Raw genomic sequence first — 18,502 nt, forward strand, 5'->3', positions numbered from 1 at the left:
AATGACCTTTATGACTTCACCATTTACCTTAATTAGACCACCTCTTACCTTAGGTTTACAGCAGAAAGTAGCTTCACTTCTGTTGCTTTCCTTGATGTAACTATTTTCAAAGATAACGAAAAGAAAATTCAGACCACTATTTATAGAAAACCTATGGAAAGAAACACTTTACATTTCAATTCTAACCATCCCAGTCATCTCAAACAGAATATTCCAACAGGTCAGTTTTTACGCCTGAGAAGGAATTGCTCTTCGTCAGAGTATTTCAATAGCCAGGCCATTGTCATGAGAGATCCTTGAGCGGGGTTATCCTATGAAAACCATTGAACAGGCCATGGTCTGAGCACAACAAACTTCTAGAGAAGATCTCTTACAGAAACGCAACAAAGATATGAAACACTCAAGATTGTTTTGTTACAGATTTCAACCATTGTGCTAACCAAGCCAAACAAATTATAATGAAATATTGGCCCATTCTACAAACTGAACCCATGCTCTGTAATTTTGCTAATAACCCCCCTCTGTTTGCCTACATACATGCTCCAACCTTAGATTATGCTATGGCAAAACATTACATCGAAGCAAACCATGGACCAGCTTCTACCCTCTGATTTGTGGGGATAGAGCAGGTTACCGCCCCTAGAGTATGGAAGACCAAACGTGACACAATTTAAAAATAAATGAATGCATAAATAAATGACTTGATAAATAAATAAATGCATAAATAAATGACTCGATTAATAAATAAATGTGTATTTATACATTTATTTGTTTCTGTATATATTTATTTTTTCATTTATTTCTGTATTTACTTATTTCTATATTTATTTCCTTTAACATTTATTTCTATATTTATTTATTCATTTATTTATTTCTGTATTTATTTCTTGATTTCTTCATCCTTATGATAATGAGGGGGTGTGGCTTACATTCAGACACTTCAATCAAGCCCAGAGCGGGTGATTCGGCGGAGCCAGATTGCAATGCTAGCTAGTAATGAGATGAGATGTCGGAACGTCGGTCGGTATCCGAGTTATTAGGGACTTTAAGCAGTGACGGTTTGAGGGATGGCTACGGCGTTCGAGAATTACTTTTGCGCGTCCCCGATTCTGTTAGAATTCTGTGCCGTTGCAGCCCGACTGTCTACTACTGTGGAACCGCTGACTTGGCTAAAACGTCAAAGCATTTCCGTGTAAATATTGTTATATTGTATTTTAGACAGTAACTCTGTTCAGACTATGTTCTACTAGTAATAGCCTAATGATTCTAAGTGTATTTGTTAGATATACCCACAAATTATAGATTTTCTTGCTCGAAAACAGAGCCAGAGACAGAGCCATTGCGTAAGTATCTATGTCTGATAATATACTGTATATCTGAAAGATGACTGCCTTGTCGGTTGATGATTTGAATTTTGTATTTGTGGGGCACACAGCATCAAGTGATACCAGTACAGAGATGCTGATGATCCTGATATGGTAAGTATTAAAGGAGAATGCTCTTTTTCGACAACCTGGACCTTATTTACAGCATATTATAAGACATTTGACTCACCGAGAACTTTGGTGTAATTCGGAGGCCTGTAGAAGAAATTCATCCAGCGCGAGCCAAGTATATCTATGTAATGCCGGCGGACGGGGCACCGAGAATGCAGCTTCTAAAAAAATATATTTTCTGCCGCGAAACGGTTGTTTTCATCAATCTATTTTCATGAATTGCTAGTTGTGCTTCCATAGAACGAAGGTTTGTTGTGGTTTTCACATGCCTCTGTAATATGATCTTTAGAAACGACATTAAGCTTTCCCACTTGCTCCAGCACGCATGCGCACAGCGCGCAGACTGGCTATTCTCCGTCTGTAGGCTACACTCGCAGCTCACATTCTCTACGCTACGATCGGCTTGTTGGTGACTTCTTGCAATATGGCTGAATATTTATCAGATTTTGAGGATATAGAAAATGACTTAGAATATGATGGAAGCCGATCGTAGTGTAGAGAATGTTAGCCGCCATTACATGGATATACTTGGCTCACGCTGGATTTTAAATTTCTTCTACAGGCCTCCGAATTACACCAAAGTTCTCGGTGAGTCAAACGTCTTATAATATGCTGTAAATAAGGTCCAGATTGTCGAAAAAGAGCATTCTCATTTAAGTGTAAAACATTGGCCATTAACACATTGTTGAAGGAAAATTGGCATTCCAAACATGATCTTCTCCAGAGCTTCACACAACCTTGAAAGTAATAACTCCTACATTTTTTAATCAAGTTGGAGGCAGACTGGGATGGCTGGGATGGGCCACATGAGCCTGACGACCTGGAAGGTGTGCCAGTCCCAGATGTCCAGCTCCCTTGAAACCTCACTACTGAGGAGACCGCTGGACTACCAAACCTCACTACTGAGGAGACCGCTGGACTACCAAACCTCACTACTGAGGAGACCGCTGGACTACCAAACCGGGATGTTGCCCTCATGGATAGGCTACAGTTGACCTTCCTTTATACTGCAACAGTGGCCCAGCTCAATGAGCTTTTGAGAGAATGAGTCAAACAAATAAATGAATGAATATGGCTACCTTTTTTCTTCTTCTAACACTAACATTTTCAGTTTGTGCTGACCCATGCTGTCTTTTGTCTTACAATAGACCTTGATATGGTGAATTACAACAAATAGGGGCAATACAAGCTTAAAGTATTATGAAATGCCCTCAAGTGTCAATATTTTCAGAATGTTTATTCTCACTCTTGTTGATCAATAAAAACAAGGACAACTTGAAAACTGAAGCTTCTCAGCATAGGTTAACCAGGCCAGGTCAAGCCTGGCTTATGTGTGTTGGCTGGCTTGATTCTGTGAGGGACTGGTAGGATAGTAATGTCTGAAATAAAGATGGGTCTTGTCACCTGGACACATCAGTTCCAATGCTTCCAATGCTAATCCAGCACAATGAGAGTGGGATAGCCAGTAAGCTCATGGGCTCACAACAACTAGCAGCAGCTTCCATAACATTAATGGTAGCAGTCAGTGGCTAAAGCAGTTACACTGATGATTCCTGTAATGTTAGCTATTTTGCTGCAATGGGTTCAACTTTTGTTTCTGGATAAAGGTCATGACTTGCTGTTTTGCACTTCCCTTTACGTGGTGAATAAGTAGACCCAGGACACAGTGGGTTATTTGGACATCTACTAGGATCTTGATATTATATTGATATGAAGATATGAAAGTAAAGTAAACTTCCTTAGAAGTAAATTGTAATTAAAATGGTTCTTAGCTAAGTAACCTAAGTGTAGGCAGACTTGAAAGGTCAATTGTAATATCATGAATGAACAATTGTAAACAGAACTCAACAGAATAGGTAATACTCAAGTCTTGATTGAAACTTTTTCTAAATGCTTTATTAAACATAAAGACATGCACATTAAAAGTAGCCATAAATTGTTATTTTGCATGTGCTGTCAGGACATGTTGTGGTTGTGACCATCTTTGTAAAGAAGAGAGGCATGTAATGCACATGTATACAGTAGTACAGAGTCAGTTGTCTATTGTATAGACAATGTGTTCAATTGCTCAAGTGTTGTCAGGTGTTGGTTCGAGTGTTCAAGTTTACAGTGGTGCATAGTCAGTTGTCTTGTATAGACAAGGTGCAAGGTGTCACGTGTTCACTTGTTGGTCCAGGGGATGGCATGTGCCATTGTTATAATTAGAGTGAGGGCCTATGTATAGTACAACCAGAGTACTATAAACAACTGACTCTGCACCACTGTACACTCGAACCAACACCTGACAACACTTGAGCAATTGAACACCTTGTCTTTACAATAGAGAACTTACTCTGCACTACTGTATACTACTGTACAGTATACTTGACATGTTATGTAATTGCACTGCCTGTATCATGGACACAGTCACACCCATCCATGATCAGATACTGCTATCTGGCCATGTCCTGTCCGGGTGGGGCTTGCACCTGAAGACCATCTTTGGTTGGGGCTGGACATCAGCGTTGCATCACGGTGTTCTCTGGCCTCAACCACACCAGGCATGCCAGCATCAAAGCTGCAACAGAACAGAAGGGAGATAAAAAAGATATTAGCCAAAAATAACATTTATATAAAGCCTTTTTTGTGTTGCGTAGACATGCAGTACATTTAATCTGCATAATAACATGATATGGTGGTGAATAAAAACAGTGGTCAGAGCAGATTCCTGGTGCCACAGCACAGGTGGTGTTGTAGTCCTATCTCCAACTAAAAATATTGATCTAGTGATTAGTCAACCCATTGCTAAATCACAAACTACTAAGCTATCCCATAGGAATGAGCCTATAACCATACCAGCTGGGCAAGCTGACTTTGCTAGCTACCTAACCTAGCCCTAATGATATTGTCCTGCTCGACTGCTGTGCAACATATCAACTGACCAGTTGTTAAATGTATTTCATAACACTGGTTATTCTACTCACGAGACAGTCCCAGTCAGCTGACGTTGCTTGCTGTGTGAATAGTTTAGCTATGTTCATTGTGAGGCAAGTGTTGGTGACAAGGACTAGCTAGCTTGTAGTAGCTAACCTTAGCTAAAGCACTGTGAGAGAACGTGCACAGTATCAGCTTCATTTCCTGAACTTAGCTTTTGCTTAGCGTGCAGTCAGGTTATGGGTTACTGTTTACTTCAGATATTACTCTACATTTCAACTAGCCCTTCTCAGTCCCGTTGTCGCATTCCGCTCGCTCATGCCAGACAACAGTCCTTTGCTGGTCCATTCACTTTGCCGTCAAAATAAATCGGTGTCGGCCTAGTTAGGAGAGGCGCTCATATTTACAAGTGTCAGATAAACATGAAACTTCACTTACCTAAGCAAACGGGTCTATTTTAACACATGCTGGGTTTTGAAGCCTCGGCGCTACCAATAAATAACTTATTTAGACGCGTTCTGTCCGAGTGAAATAATTTTTCCGAGGTAGTCTTCTGTGGTGGTGGCGGTGCTTTGAAGCTTCAACCCAGCATTTGTTAAAATAGACACTTTTGCTTAGGTAAGTGAAGTTTCATGTTAATCTGACACTTGTAAATATGAACGCCTCTCCTAACTAGGCCGACACCGATTTATTTTGACGGCAAAGTGAATAGACCAGCAAAGGACTGTTGTCTGGCATGAGCGAGCGGAATGGGACTGAGAAGGGCTAAATTTCAACCAGACATTCCAGTGAAACCAGGTAGTCAAAATAACTTACCTGATATAAAATGGGCACTGCAAACACGGGCATTTTTGATGATGTCCTCAGTCCAGTCCGTACGCTTAAGAATGGCGTCTTCCTCTGCTACTGTTTCAAGAATGCGCGCGCATACTTGTGCTGACTATGCTGTAAAAGAGTCTATAATTAACAAATATGACACATGCTCGTTACATAACTTCTATAACATCCAGTGACAAAATATGTCATGGTACCTTGGTATGTCCACACCAAGGATTGAACTCACAACTTTCGCGGTGATAGGCAGCGCACTATCCACTCGGCCACCGCTGACCTGGGAAATCTGTGGAGTCTTTTTCTTTTGATGTTCTGAGACCACTGCCTCTTGTGGTAGCAACATAGAACTGCAGGTCAACAACGCCAACAGGGAGGGAGGAAGGAAGGGAGCGACAAATAGGATTCTCTCTTCTTGGTGTGTCGGCTTACAGCCAACACACAAATTGTCACTGCATCACTAGCAAGAAATCACACCTGCTACACTACATAGAGGTTGCTATTGGTTACCTAATCTCCCATAGCCTATCAATGTTTTGATCACCTAACATCTTTGAGTAACACTCAATACTGTATCAGTAACATACCGAGACACAGCCTTTTATAAGTGTTTTATTAACAATATAGTAATGTTCAGCAGTCAAATAGTCTGTAAAGTGTAACCTACATGTAGGAATGTGCAAGTAACAGGATACAAGCAACTGCAAAAATAAAAGCAAAACATCTCAAAGAAACACTTCACCACAATTCACTTGGATAGGCAAACTTCCAAAGTCAGTGTGGACATTAGGGGTGGGCTGGAGGAGACAAGCTGGATAAGTGAGGGGACAGGTCTTCACAGATCAGTCATCTGGGGGGGAAGGAGGAAAAAGTGATGTAGTCAGATCTATAGAGCAGTGTGATGACTGGGGGTTTACTTTCTCTGAGATGTTGCCAGTTGAAGTGCTAGATGTATAAATGATAGATGGATTCCCTTCATGTGTGTTGAATAACACACGTTATTCAAAGCTGTTCTAGCAAATGATGCAGCTGTCCTAGGCTGTACCCACGGTCATTTTCTATTAGATAACTTCAGCTAACATACAGCCAAGAATACGTGTCTAGTGTCATACCCGTGCATATATAGCTAGCATAGCAAACTGGCTAGCTAGCTAACTAACTAGACACAAGTCTTCCGGCTGTAGCCAAGTAGCTTAAGCTAAAGTTTCTGGTCTTGACTGTTTTGTGTCCAAAGTTTAAAAGGGGATCTCTTGTCTAATTCACCCACATGCCTAGTACTAGCGAGACAGTAGGTAACAAAACTGCAATTACCCTGCATTAGCTTACCATCAACGGAATGTCGTCCACGTGAAGCTGACTGTGGAGCCGCACTGGCAGTGGCACTGCTGGTGTCGCTCGATGCTGTGTGCTCCACAAATACAAAACTCAAATCATCATCAACCGACAAGGCAGTCATCTTTCAGATATACAGTATATTATCACACATAGATACTTACCAGTGGCGGCTGGTGACTCAAAAAACTGAGGACGACAGGAGGAAGAGAGGCGAACCGCCCATGGGCGCCGGGGGGCACTTTCCCTCAGTCAGTCATTATTTGAAATATCAGCTTTAAAATGTGGATTTACAGTCAATTTTAGCATATGAAAAACTGAATAACAAGGGGCCAGCTGAGTCTGGTTTTGTTCTTGGCAAGCGAGCTTTTGAATTATGTTTAATGGGGTTGTGTGCCAACTAAAGAGGGGGCTCCTATACCATTACCATTATTCTTTTTCAATGTCATTTGTTTGTCCAAAGTAGAATGCTTCTCATCATTGCCGCCTCTCATTCTCCCTCCAATCTCAGAATCAGGGTTAAGCACATGGTATACTTGCGGTTCAGCTACGCGTAGTCATGAGTATACTTTGCGGCACGTTAATTCCTGCATACCTGCACATTCAACCACAGTTGATGCTCCAAAGGAAAGCAGGAGATGCGTGGTGTACGCGTAGTTAAAAGCAAGTATATCGCGGGATTTAGGGTTAAAACAAGAACTTCCACTCACGTCAACAGGCTGATCAAACTTCTCTCCTAATCATTCAAACGGTCTGATCAAACTCCTCTCCTAATCACTCAAATGTGCTGATCAGACTCCTCTCCTAATCACTCAAACTGGCTGATCAATCATGAATATACAAATAAAAGCTGAAAAGATCTTGTATCCTCCTCACCCCACATAATGAACAAAAGACAACAAGCGACAAAATGTGTTGGGTATTTCTGTTTCATCTCTTCCAGAAGCTGATAATCTACAATAATTTAGATTATCTACATAATCTAGACTATCAGCATGCCTTTTGAAGAATGTCCAATAAGAAAACGTGTGTATAAGCGAATTAGTTTGTTTGGGAGTTAAGTCTCTCTCCCTTCTCCGCCCTCAGGACATGCTGAAGCCGACGTTCACCACCATAGGGAACCTGTCTGGTGCCATCAACGCGCAACCCACGTCCGGCTCCTCCTCCTCTACTCCCTCCTCTTCCTCTGCCGCCTCCGTGACCATGCACCCTGCCACCTCCTGGCAGGTCTCGACGGGCATCAACACCCACAGTGCCACCAACGCCAATGGCACGGTGCTGAAAGGTGTGTTACCCGGAGGGTTCACCCTCATGTCCGGTGAGTGGTCCGTGGTCTCGCCTCAGTCCTTTTACTGCATCTGCCTTCATTTGTTTCACTCACAGGTTGTTTTTTTTTTTTTAAATTTATGTTATTAAACCTTTATTTAACCAGACAAGCCCTTAAGAACAAACTCTTGTTGCTGTCTCTGTGTGGCTGTCTGTGCATCTGTTGTTTTGTCTGTGCATCTGTTGTATCTATGTGGCTGTTGTCTGTGCGTCTGTGTGGCTGTTGTGTCTGTGTGACTGTTGTGGCTGTTGTCTGTATGGTTGTTGTTGTGGCTTTTGTTGTGTCTGTTATGTCTTTTTTGCCGGTGTGGCTGTGTCTGTGTGGCTGTTGTGGCTGTTATTGTGTCTCTGTTGTTGTCTGTGTGGCTGTTGTTGTGTCTGTGTGGCTGTTGTTTTCTATGCCTCTGTTGTGTCTGCGTGTCTGTTGTCTCTATGGCTGTTGTATTGGCTGTGTAGCTGTTGTGTTAGGAACTTCAGATCATTTTTTGTTATTATGGCTGGTGTCTGTGAGGCTGTTGTGTGTGTGTGTGTGTGTGTGTCTGTCTGTTGTCTGTGTTACTGTTGTGTCTGTAACAGATTTTGTAATCATGACCGTTGTGTCTGATGTTGTGTCTGCGTGGCTTTTGTGTCTGTGTGGCTGTTGTTGTGGTTGGTAGTATTGATTGTTGAAGACTTATTTTTCAGTGTTTCCCCTAGAATTGTTTTCTGGTGGTACACTGCCAGGGGGGACACATTAAGGTGGGCTGTGGGAGTCCTCCCTTCGGAAATTTGACATCTTACACTTCATTTCCTGCATTCTGATGAATTTGTATGCACCAGTTTGTGCTGGATTAGCTTGTCTGTTGCTATTTTAGCTACCTAGCTAGTTGGCTAACTAGAATGCCAATGTATTGAATGCCAATGCCAACACAGAGCTGCAAAGTTACTAATATGATCAGAAGACGGTGGTTACAGTGTTTCTGTAGCTGCAGCGTTCCCCATTATGTCCTGGCAGTCTCATAATGAACCGAAAATATTTTAATTCTCACTCCGTCAGAAAATGACCGCTAGCCGCAATGCTAATTTTCGCCACTCCATTGACTTATTCTCTGCGATCTAAAAGTGCTATTTTTGAGGGTGGGATGGGCTGGCAGGGGTTCTCGTTGGCCTAGCGGCCCACTAAGCCTGTACAACTGTAGGGGGAAACACTGCTTATTGTATATTGTCTGTGGCCTTGTTATCTCTGCATGATTGATTCCTCATTATTTGACTGTTTAGTGTGTGTTCTTTCTTTACTGCTCTCTGTGGTGGAGTTTTTCCTTGGCTCCGTCTGTGATGTTTGGTATGGAGTCAGTATGTGTTGTTTGGTATGGAGTCTGTGTTGTTTGGTATGAAGACAGTCTGTGTTGTTTGGTATGGAGTCTGTGTTGTTTGGTATGGAGTCACTGTGTTGTTTGGTATGGAGTCACACTTGCCTTTATTCACTGCACCTTTGGGTCTGTGCTGCTTTGTACGCCTGTGTGTGGGACTGTGTGGCTAACTTCACTGCGCCCCCACCACCCCCCCAGGCGCTCCGCTTCCCCCCGGCACACACACCATTCCTCTCAGTCAGCTGCAGGCCCACCCTTTGGCCATCCAAGCTTCTGTGGGCCAGACCGCTGCCACCGCTCACACTCAGCCCGCCCCCCAGGCCACGCTGCTCCGCCTCCCTGCCACCGTTTCCCTCGCAGGTCAGGGGCTTCACTGGGGGGCTGCTCGTCCAGGGGTGCATGTGTGGGTGTGCCTGAGTGTGTGTGTGTTTTCGAAGGGTTTATTGCTCATGTTGTGTCACGCGAATCTTTCTTCCACGTTACGACTTAAAGGGCTGTGATGATCGCAGGACGTTTGGTTGTGATCAATTATTATCTAAATCTAAACAGTGATCACCATGACAACCATCTTTTTTGCCCATAATCCTTAAGACTTTATGCTTATTGAAAAGTGTTGCTGGACATAATGTCGCTCAACAAAAAAATTATTGTCGCTCGCCATCTAGCGTTTATTTTGGCGAAGCTTCTCGTCGTCTCTATGGCAACCTTCAGAGACCCTGCATTAAAGATGACCGTGGCGACATCATAGAGCAGGAAGAGTGGAGAGTGAGGGGGAATGGGAGACAGAGAAGGTGGTCGCTTTGTTCTCTGGATAAGATAAATCCAAGGAGAGTCTGCTTGTAGAACAAATTAGAGAATTGGACGAGGAAATGCACTTTCGTCTGCTAACCAATTCAGCGACGGCTCATCAGGTCCGTCCATACATCCAACATTCTGGCAAGTAACATAGCTAATTTCGCTTATCGTAACATTAGCTAGTTAATGTTGTGAGTTAGCTATCTAGCTAACTTAGTGCTAATTTACTAACTTGGCTGGCTAGCTAGCTAGCAAGCAAAACAAGCATATCCATGGCAACGAATGTGCCTGTCCAATCACACTTCCCTGACGATATGTGACAGTCAGTGCTATTAGAAAGTTCTGTGTGCATGACACCCCTCAGTGACACTTAAAAATCTAGCTAAGACGTCTGTCGAGCAACAGTTTCAAAAGCGAGGAAGCATAAATTAGGCTTAAGCCTACAGCTTCCTGCCTCAGATTTCAAACCATTCACAACTTGCAGGTTAACTGGCACCTCAAGTTAGGTTTCACTAGAACTAAACATTTTAAATATTCAAGTTAATAAGTAAAGGGATCTGAGAAATAAATAAAAAGTATTTATATTTCCCAACCAACGCACAAATGGTGTAGAAATCTACATTTGACATTGTCGGAATACATCTTTTTTAAATGGTCTACAGAAACAACTGATTAGTGAAAGTAAACGCATGGACAGATGAAAATAAACCCTAATCCAACTTCAGGCATCTCTCACTTCAGATCTTGCTAATGTTGCACCATCATTTCCAGACTTCAGATTAGAAATTGGGCTCCAATAAAACTAGCCTGGCTACGCCAGACCCAATTCGCAAAAATGCGAAGGATCTGGAAACTCAAAATTGCTTTCCGATTCCCAAGGGCCGTTACCAACGGGCATAGATCAAAAAACCTCTGTACACAATTGGATAGACCTACAACCAATCTGTGAAAATGTCTCTACGGCCCTCCATCTTATTAAACCCGCCCCATATTAGATAAACGGTTGTGATTGGCATGAACAAAGTTCTGTTTGAGCCGATTCCGTTAGGTTGGATCGGTTGGATATGGTTGGATCCAGACTGATCTGTGGAGTGAAATCGAAGGTGAGCTCGCTAGATCAGGCTGGCGACGCCAGGCTACAATAATAATACCACCCCTTGAATAAAATATATCTCAGACTACAAATCATTTTAAGGCTCGTCCCAGATTACAGATCACCTTAAAGATAGTCCAAGATTATAAATTATCTTAAATATAATCTCAGATTATAAATGATTTTAAAGATGGTCCCGGATTGCAAATCATTTTAAAGATAGTCCCAGATTCCAAATTAATTTAGCCTTCATGGTCCCTTCCTCCTGACGCATGTGAAGTTATACCAGTCTGGCTGAGACTATCATTCATTTGTGTCTGAAAGTAATACCAGTTTCACCTGTATGTGTGCGTATGTGTCAGGAGGAGGGATGCCCCAGCAGCTCCAGGCCATCCAGGTGCACCCCTGTAGCCAGCAGAGCTCCGTCAGCCACAGCAGCACTGACCTCTGTCACACCACAGGTACTCCACAACTAACACTAACACTACTAACCCCAACACTACTAACCCTAACCCCCCTAACCCTAACACTACTAACCCTAACCCAGCTCCACAGGTACACCACTCCTGGAGGAGGAGATTACTACCTTCCTCCCTACCTGTGTTTTTTTTTTTTCCATTACAGCACATCATGGAGCCGACAGTAACATTTCACTGTACACTGTATTACATACATGTGACGAATAAAACCTGAATTATTTGAGTAGTAGTCGTAGTAATTACTAATACCTACCTCCCTACCAGTGAGTAGTAGTAGGTGTAGTAATTACTGCTACCTACCTGTGAGTAGTATTAGGTGTAGGTGTAGTAATTACTGCTACCTACCTGTGAGTAGTATTAGGTGTAGGTGTAGTAATTACTGCTACCTACCTGTGAGTAGTATTAGGTGTAGGTGTAGTAATTACTGCTACCTGGGGGGGGGGGTGTAAGGCTTGACCATGTGGACTAGGTGGAGGTAGGAAGGAGCTGTTCCTTTCAGTGCCCTGTAGGCTAGCACCAGAGAGAGGTTGCTCTCGCTGCCCTGTAGGCTAGCACCAGAGAGAGGTTGCTCTCGCTGCCCTGTAGGCTAGCACCAGAGAGAGGTTGCTCTCGCTGCCCTGTAGGCTAGCACCAGAGAGAGGTTGCTCTCGCTGCCCTGTAGGCTAGCACTAGAGAGAGGTTGCTCTCGCGGCGGGAAGCGACTGTCACTGCCGTCTCTGTCGAGTGTCCCACCTTAAACTCGAACTGGTTGGGGTCCAAGGGTTTTGTTGTTCTGGTGGAGATACGAAGACGGTTGGTTAAAGACAGTACATTCAAGTAATACCAGGCTCTGTTTGTTTCTCTACTGCCTTCATCTCCCACTCCACCCCCACTGTGGTTCACTACTCTGTTATAACTCTGAACTATTCCACAGAGACTTGTTTTCTGTCTGAATGATCATCGAAAACTATCAACGGTGTAGCATCGCCCTCTGCAGGGCAGAGGCAGACACTGACACTCTGCTCTAAGGCTTTTTATTCATTTTAAGTGTCTGAAAAGTTGTTTTGATTTCCATATGTAGCCAACATAAGGTTGCCAGAAAAATATCTCAATTATTTTTAATCAACTGTAGGTGGAGCAGGTATCTCAGCTATAGTGAAGCAGGTATCTCTCAGCTGTAGGTGGAGCAGGTATCTAATCTGTAGGTGGAGCAGGTATCTCTCAGCTGTAGGTGAAGCAGGTATCTCATCTGTAGGTGGAGCAGGTATCTCTCAGCTGTAGTGGAGCAGGTATCTCTCTAATGTCTTGTCTCCTCTTCCAGTGAGCCTCCCCACCACCATTGTCACGTCAACAGTGCCCACCTCGATGGCGGGTCACATGATGTACCCCGGCGGCCACACGGTCATGTATGCCACGCCGACCCCCTCGCTGGCTGACGGCAGCCTGACTGTGCTCAACGCCTTCTCTCAGGCAGGCCACACGCCCTCCCACGACCCCGGTGAGCCACTTGCAGGGCTGCCAGCACCAGTAGCTGACCAATATCAGGGCTGCCAGCATCAGTAGCTGACCAATATCAGGGCTGCCAGCACCAGTAGCTGACCAATATCAGGGCTGCCAGCACCAGTAGCTGACCAATATCAGGGCTGCCAGCACCAGTAGCTGACCAATATCAGGGCTGCCAGCATCAGTAGCTGACCAATATCAGGGCTGCCAGCACCAGTAGCTGACCAATATCAGGGCTGCCAGCATCAGTAGCTGACCAATATCAGGGCTGCCAGCATCAGTAGCTGACCAATATCAGGGCTGCCAGCATCAGTAGCTGACCAATATCAGGGCTGCCAGCATCAGTAGCTAACCAATATCAGGGCTGCCAGCATCAGTAGCTGACCAATATCAGGGCTGCCAGCATCAGTAGCTGACCTATTAGGGTGTTGAGCAAAGCAAGGCTGTAAACATCAGAGCCACTGATATTTGCACATTTTGTTAAATTTAAAAAATGTCATAGAAGAAAACCTTTTTCTTTCTTGAAATGTATTAGTCAGATGCTTTACAGATCTGCAGTCGACTTAGTCCACAACGAAATTGCAATGTTACAGCAGTAAAGTGGATAGAAAAAAGGGGGGAAAGCATAAACATTCCACACACACAAAAACAAAATAATAATAATGTAACTTAACTTTCATGAAATTGGACAAGTTTCGTGCTTTCATTCTGAAAACATAAATGTCTCAAGTTTCTCTCATGCAAGTTACATTAACCTTTTAGTCATATTGAGAACACATGAGTACCTACAACAGTTTTTCGAGCGTTTCTCAGTGTGTTTTGTGTTCTCTGCGCCAGGTTCCGTTCCGCAGGTGTTCCTCACGATGCCTCCTGGGACGGCGCAGATCCCTGTGTCTGCAGTGCAGCTCCACTCGGTACCACGTCACACATTTTCACTTCACCATTGCAAAATGATTGATTGATGTTTATGACGGGCTGTACCAACCCCTTGTCAATGGCGGTCTGTAATAAAGGCTAATCCCTTGTTTGACAGTGACGTCACACATTTTCACTTCACCATCGCAAAACGATTGATGTTTGACAGGCTGTAATAAAATACCCCTTGTTTATGGTGGTCTGTAATAAAGACTTGCCCCTCGTTTATGACAGGCTGTAATAAGGGCTTACGCCTTGTTTATGACTATCTGTAATAAGAGCTAGCACCTTGTTTATGACCATCTGTAATAAGAGCTACTGTAGCACCTTGTTTATGACGGGCTGTAATAAGAGCTAGCACCTTGTTTATGATTATCTGTAATAAGAGCTAGCACCTTGTTTATGACGGGCTGTAATAAGGGCTAACCCCTCCTCTTTGCTGTCCGCTAGATGGTGATTGGCCAGCAGTCGAGCGGCAGCAGCAGCAACCTGACAGAGCTCCAAGTGGTCAATCTGGACGCACACTCGAAGGACGACTGACCCAGCATCCACATATCAACAGACTGCTTCTCACATGATTGACCAGCATCCACTTATCAACAGACTGCTTCTCACATGCACACTTGCACGCCAGGGGATGACGGGCACACTGCCAACAAACTGCTGCACCCCTATTTATTACAGCCTTTTCACAACTTGTTTTATACACATTCTAAGGTAAGTACACACACACAAACACACACAGTTACCATGACGTTTAATTGGCTTAAAATTATGGTACAGTCACTTTCTTTGTATAGGTTTTCCATACAGCCTGTAACTTTCTTTCTTTGCAATCGATCCCATTACTCCCATTACTTGAGACATGCAAACACTGCTGGTGCTATGGGCTCACATGTCATTCGCTAGAGCTGTGTGTAGTGTGTGTGTGTGTGTGCGTGCGTGCGTGCGTGCGCACGCCGTCTGGATCACATACTGTTTTTTTGTATAGGTAACTGAACGTTGTTTTGATTATTTCTCTTTTCCATATGATTGTATTCCTTTTTTTAAGAACATGGTTTCTATGACATGTCCTTTTCTTATTATGGCATTTGAAAGATAATTTTACATAAGAAGTTAAGCGAGGAGAAACACAGGTGCTGAGTGGCCCATGTTTGGGGAAGTCCATGTACTGATCTGCACAGAATGCACACTCACAACCATCATAGCTCCAGTCTGATTAGTTTATAGACTGATTAGTTGATTCTAAACTGAACTGTCATACTGTAACCGGTATTTAAAGCTTGGTTTAAAGTAGGTCCATAGATACGTCTGTAAATCAAGTCAGTAGGTACAATTTCCAGATATTTGTACAATCTAAGATCTAAGGTATTGACTGGCATTGGCTGTGCTGTCCCAATCGTGACATAGGAAGTGCTGTTACAGTGACCTGTCAGGTCTTTTCATAATGTAACTGGTGACGTTCTGGTAATTACAGGCATTGATATCAATGTTTCCTTCCCCCCTTGTGTCTCTGATCTGACATCGGCAGATGGAAGCTGTCTGGGTCCATATTCACAAAACATTTTGTCTTACCACTTGGAGTATTCCTAAATAGCACTAAAAGTTCCTACAGTAGATAAGAGTTTCTTCTTAAAACCTTTTGACAAAGTTGCTAACACCAACTTGTACTAAGGAACTGGGAGATAAGAGTAAGCCCCTTTTGGGACTGTGTTACTAGCTGGTGTACCCAGTCCCTTGTCTACAATGCAAAGCTCCTGGGTAAAGTGTGGCAGAGAAATTTCAGGTACTCACAGTTGCACAAGGATTGTGTCCTGTGTCAGAACCCACATCGGCGGGTTTGAAAGCTCTTGCTTCTAATAAACATGTTTAATCTAAGGACACAACCCTCGTTCAACTGTGAGTACTTCTAAAAATTCTCGGCAACACTTTATCCAAGAGATTTGTGTTGTAGACCAGGCAGAATGACTTAATTATGACAGTTTCGCAACGGACAGATAAGGGACTGGGTACACCAGCTAGTAACACAGTCTCAAAAGGGGCGTGTTGCATATGGACGGATAACTTCTCCCAGACTGGAGCTGGTTTTAGTGCTTAAAGGCTTTGTGAAATACTCTTAGCCCAAAATGTAGGAGTCCTAAAATGATCAGTGACATACCCATTATTTTTTGGGTGTTTCTCCTAAATGAGCAAGTTATGAGTTACTTTTAGCCTTCAGATGTTTTGTTTGTGGGACCTGGTCCTTATATCTGTGATCTGACATCAGCAAGGGTAGAAACCCTATCTGGTCCTTTTGCTGGCGTATCTGTGGAAAGGTCACAAGGAGGCCTAGGAAGGAAAGGTCACAAAAAGGGAAGCCAAGTGAACATTGGTAGCAGTAGTGTTCTGCCCCCTCTCAGCTGAATGACAGAGTACCCACTCTCATACTGTAGGTACTGCCTCCACACAAGTTACACTGACCTTTAAAGGCACTAGAAGGTCATGCAAGGTTAGTCTGGAACCACAAAATATATACAGTATTACTGTACAATACATAGAACAACACTTGACAGCCTCCTCCCAGCATCAGCCCCGGGAGACATGGTGTGTTGTCAAATTGAGGTATTAAGGTATTAGATGGTTTTTATATGTTTAATTTGTGGCATTTTAGTATTCTCTGAACTCGGAACTACTGTGTAACATAATCAGGAGAGATTAGTATTATTTAGCAAGTGTTCTTACCTGCAAGGGGATCAAACATTAACTACAAGAGGGGCAGCATTTAGTGTATTAATTAACAATACTGTTTTACTTTTGTGAACATCCTATAGAAGACACTGTCAGTGTACATGTGTCCATATCTATGGAGGGGGTGAAAAACACACACATACACACACACACACACACACACACACCACTTCATTTTCACAGGATTCCCATGGTCATCAAATTCCTGAAAAAGTTAAGAAATTAGAAAAACTGTTTTCCAGGCCTGGAAATGGTTTGGAATTAACAGAATGTTTTCAAAAAGTTTTGAATATAGTTTTGAATATATTTTGGCTTTTGTTGAAAATATTGTATAAAAATCGCATGTCTAATGTTGTGTGAATTTACTAATTTAAAATTGAGTGCTCTGCACAGGCTGTTGAAACTTTACTAGTATCACGTGATACACGTTGACAAATGTTGATATTCACTATAGCCAAGATCAGTGAAAATTAAATATGGGTGCCATAATAATGCTCTTACTCCAGTGGTGTAGCAAACATGTGCCATGGAGTGTGGAATGGAATCTGAGTCTGTGTGTGTTGACATCCGAGTCTACTGTGTTGTTGACACCTGGCATTCCATTCCATATTCCTTGCTTCATTCTGCTACACTGCCCGTCGTGGGGCATAGCACACTGGAGGAAGAGCCTAATTATAGCACACTATGATCGCTATATACAGTAGGGCTTACCTATTTTGAACTACTTGCATAAAGACATGGAAATTGGGTAAAATATTGTCATTATCATGCTGAGGGGGACTTCATTATTTGCCTACGTTGCTTGTGTCACCATTATTTGTTTTGAGAGCCTATGCATTTATGAATAAAATAATTTTTTTTGCCTACCCCAAGTGACTATATCCCTAGTTTTATAGGAAACTGGAGCACTGTATATCAAGTCAACATAAATTGTGTTGAGTTTGAAAATACTATTTTGTATATCATATCACTGGTAACTGTACAGTTTAAATGTGTAATAAATGTACTTTTGGAGAAACCTTTGGACAACCTTTCATTGTTTTTTCCATCCAACATCCAAATTATATCGGCTGCAATCTGACATCCCTCCAAGGCCCTGAAGCCAGACAGATTGTGGTAGATTCTTCCCACCCTGGTCCTATTCTCTCTGATCCCTCGCCTCTGGCAGGACACTGCGCTCCTTCAGGACCAAGACCTCATGCCACAAAAACAGCTTCTTCCCCTCGGCCACCAGTCACAGCAGTAAGGCCTGTGTCCCCCTCTGACTCTCCCCTCTCTGACTTTGTCCCTTTTGCCCTACTTGCACATGACCGCTGACTGTACTGTACATAGGCTCGCACTGGACACATCACAACGGCACACACATTAAGAACATCACACACACGTTAACACATTGTACACATACTGTATATACTATGGAGCTATAAGAATAACTATATACACTCATCACACTACATTCAGAATCAGAATTTGTTTTATTGCCATTGTAGTTTATCAACATACTAGGAATTTGCCTTTGAACATGAAGACAACATTGGACAGAATGCAGGAAAGAGATAGGACAGCTCATTGTCCTGTCTTGTCCTTGCACCTTGTCTAATGTTGTCTCCATCAGTGTTATGCAACAATTGACCAAAGCAAATTCCTAGTATTTGTAAAAAAAAAAAAATACCACGGCTAATAACAGTGGTCCTGAATCTGATATCGGGGGGTGGAGCTGAATCACCAGCATCAGTATCCCCCGCCCCCTTTCCAGTCGCTTGA

General features: G+C 43.0%; 1 protein-coding gene across 1 annotated transcript in view; it reads left to right on the forward strand.

The window, feature by feature from the left end:
- Positions 1-17,711, forward strand: part of LOC311311419 (serum response factor-like) — a 62,463-nt gene extending 44,752 nt beyond the window's left edge. Inside the window, exons 3-8 of the mRNA XM_084441129.1 lie at positions 7,659-7,890; positions 9,446-9,607; positions 11,498-11,596; positions 12,915-13,091; positions 13,934-14,010; positions 14,462-17,711. Of these exons, the coding sequence (XP_084297255.1) occupies positions 7,659-7,890; positions 9,446-9,607; positions 11,498-11,596; positions 12,915-13,091; positions 13,934-14,010; positions 14,462-14,551 (837 nt within the window). The 3' untranslated portion in view covers positions 14,552-17,711. The remainder of the gene's footprint in view (positions 1-7,658; positions 7,891-9,445; positions 9,608-11,497; positions 11,597-12,914; positions 13,092-13,933; positions 14,011-14,461) is intronic.
- Positions 17,712-18,502: the final 791 nt, after the last annotated feature.

Source organism: Borostomias antarcticus, assembly GCF_949987555.1.
Source record: "Borostomias antarcticus genome assembly, chromosome: 7".
NCBI classification, from domain to species: domain Eukaryota; kingdom Metazoa; phylum Chordata; class Actinopteri; order Stomiiformes; family Stomiidae; genus Borostomias; species Borostomias antarcticus.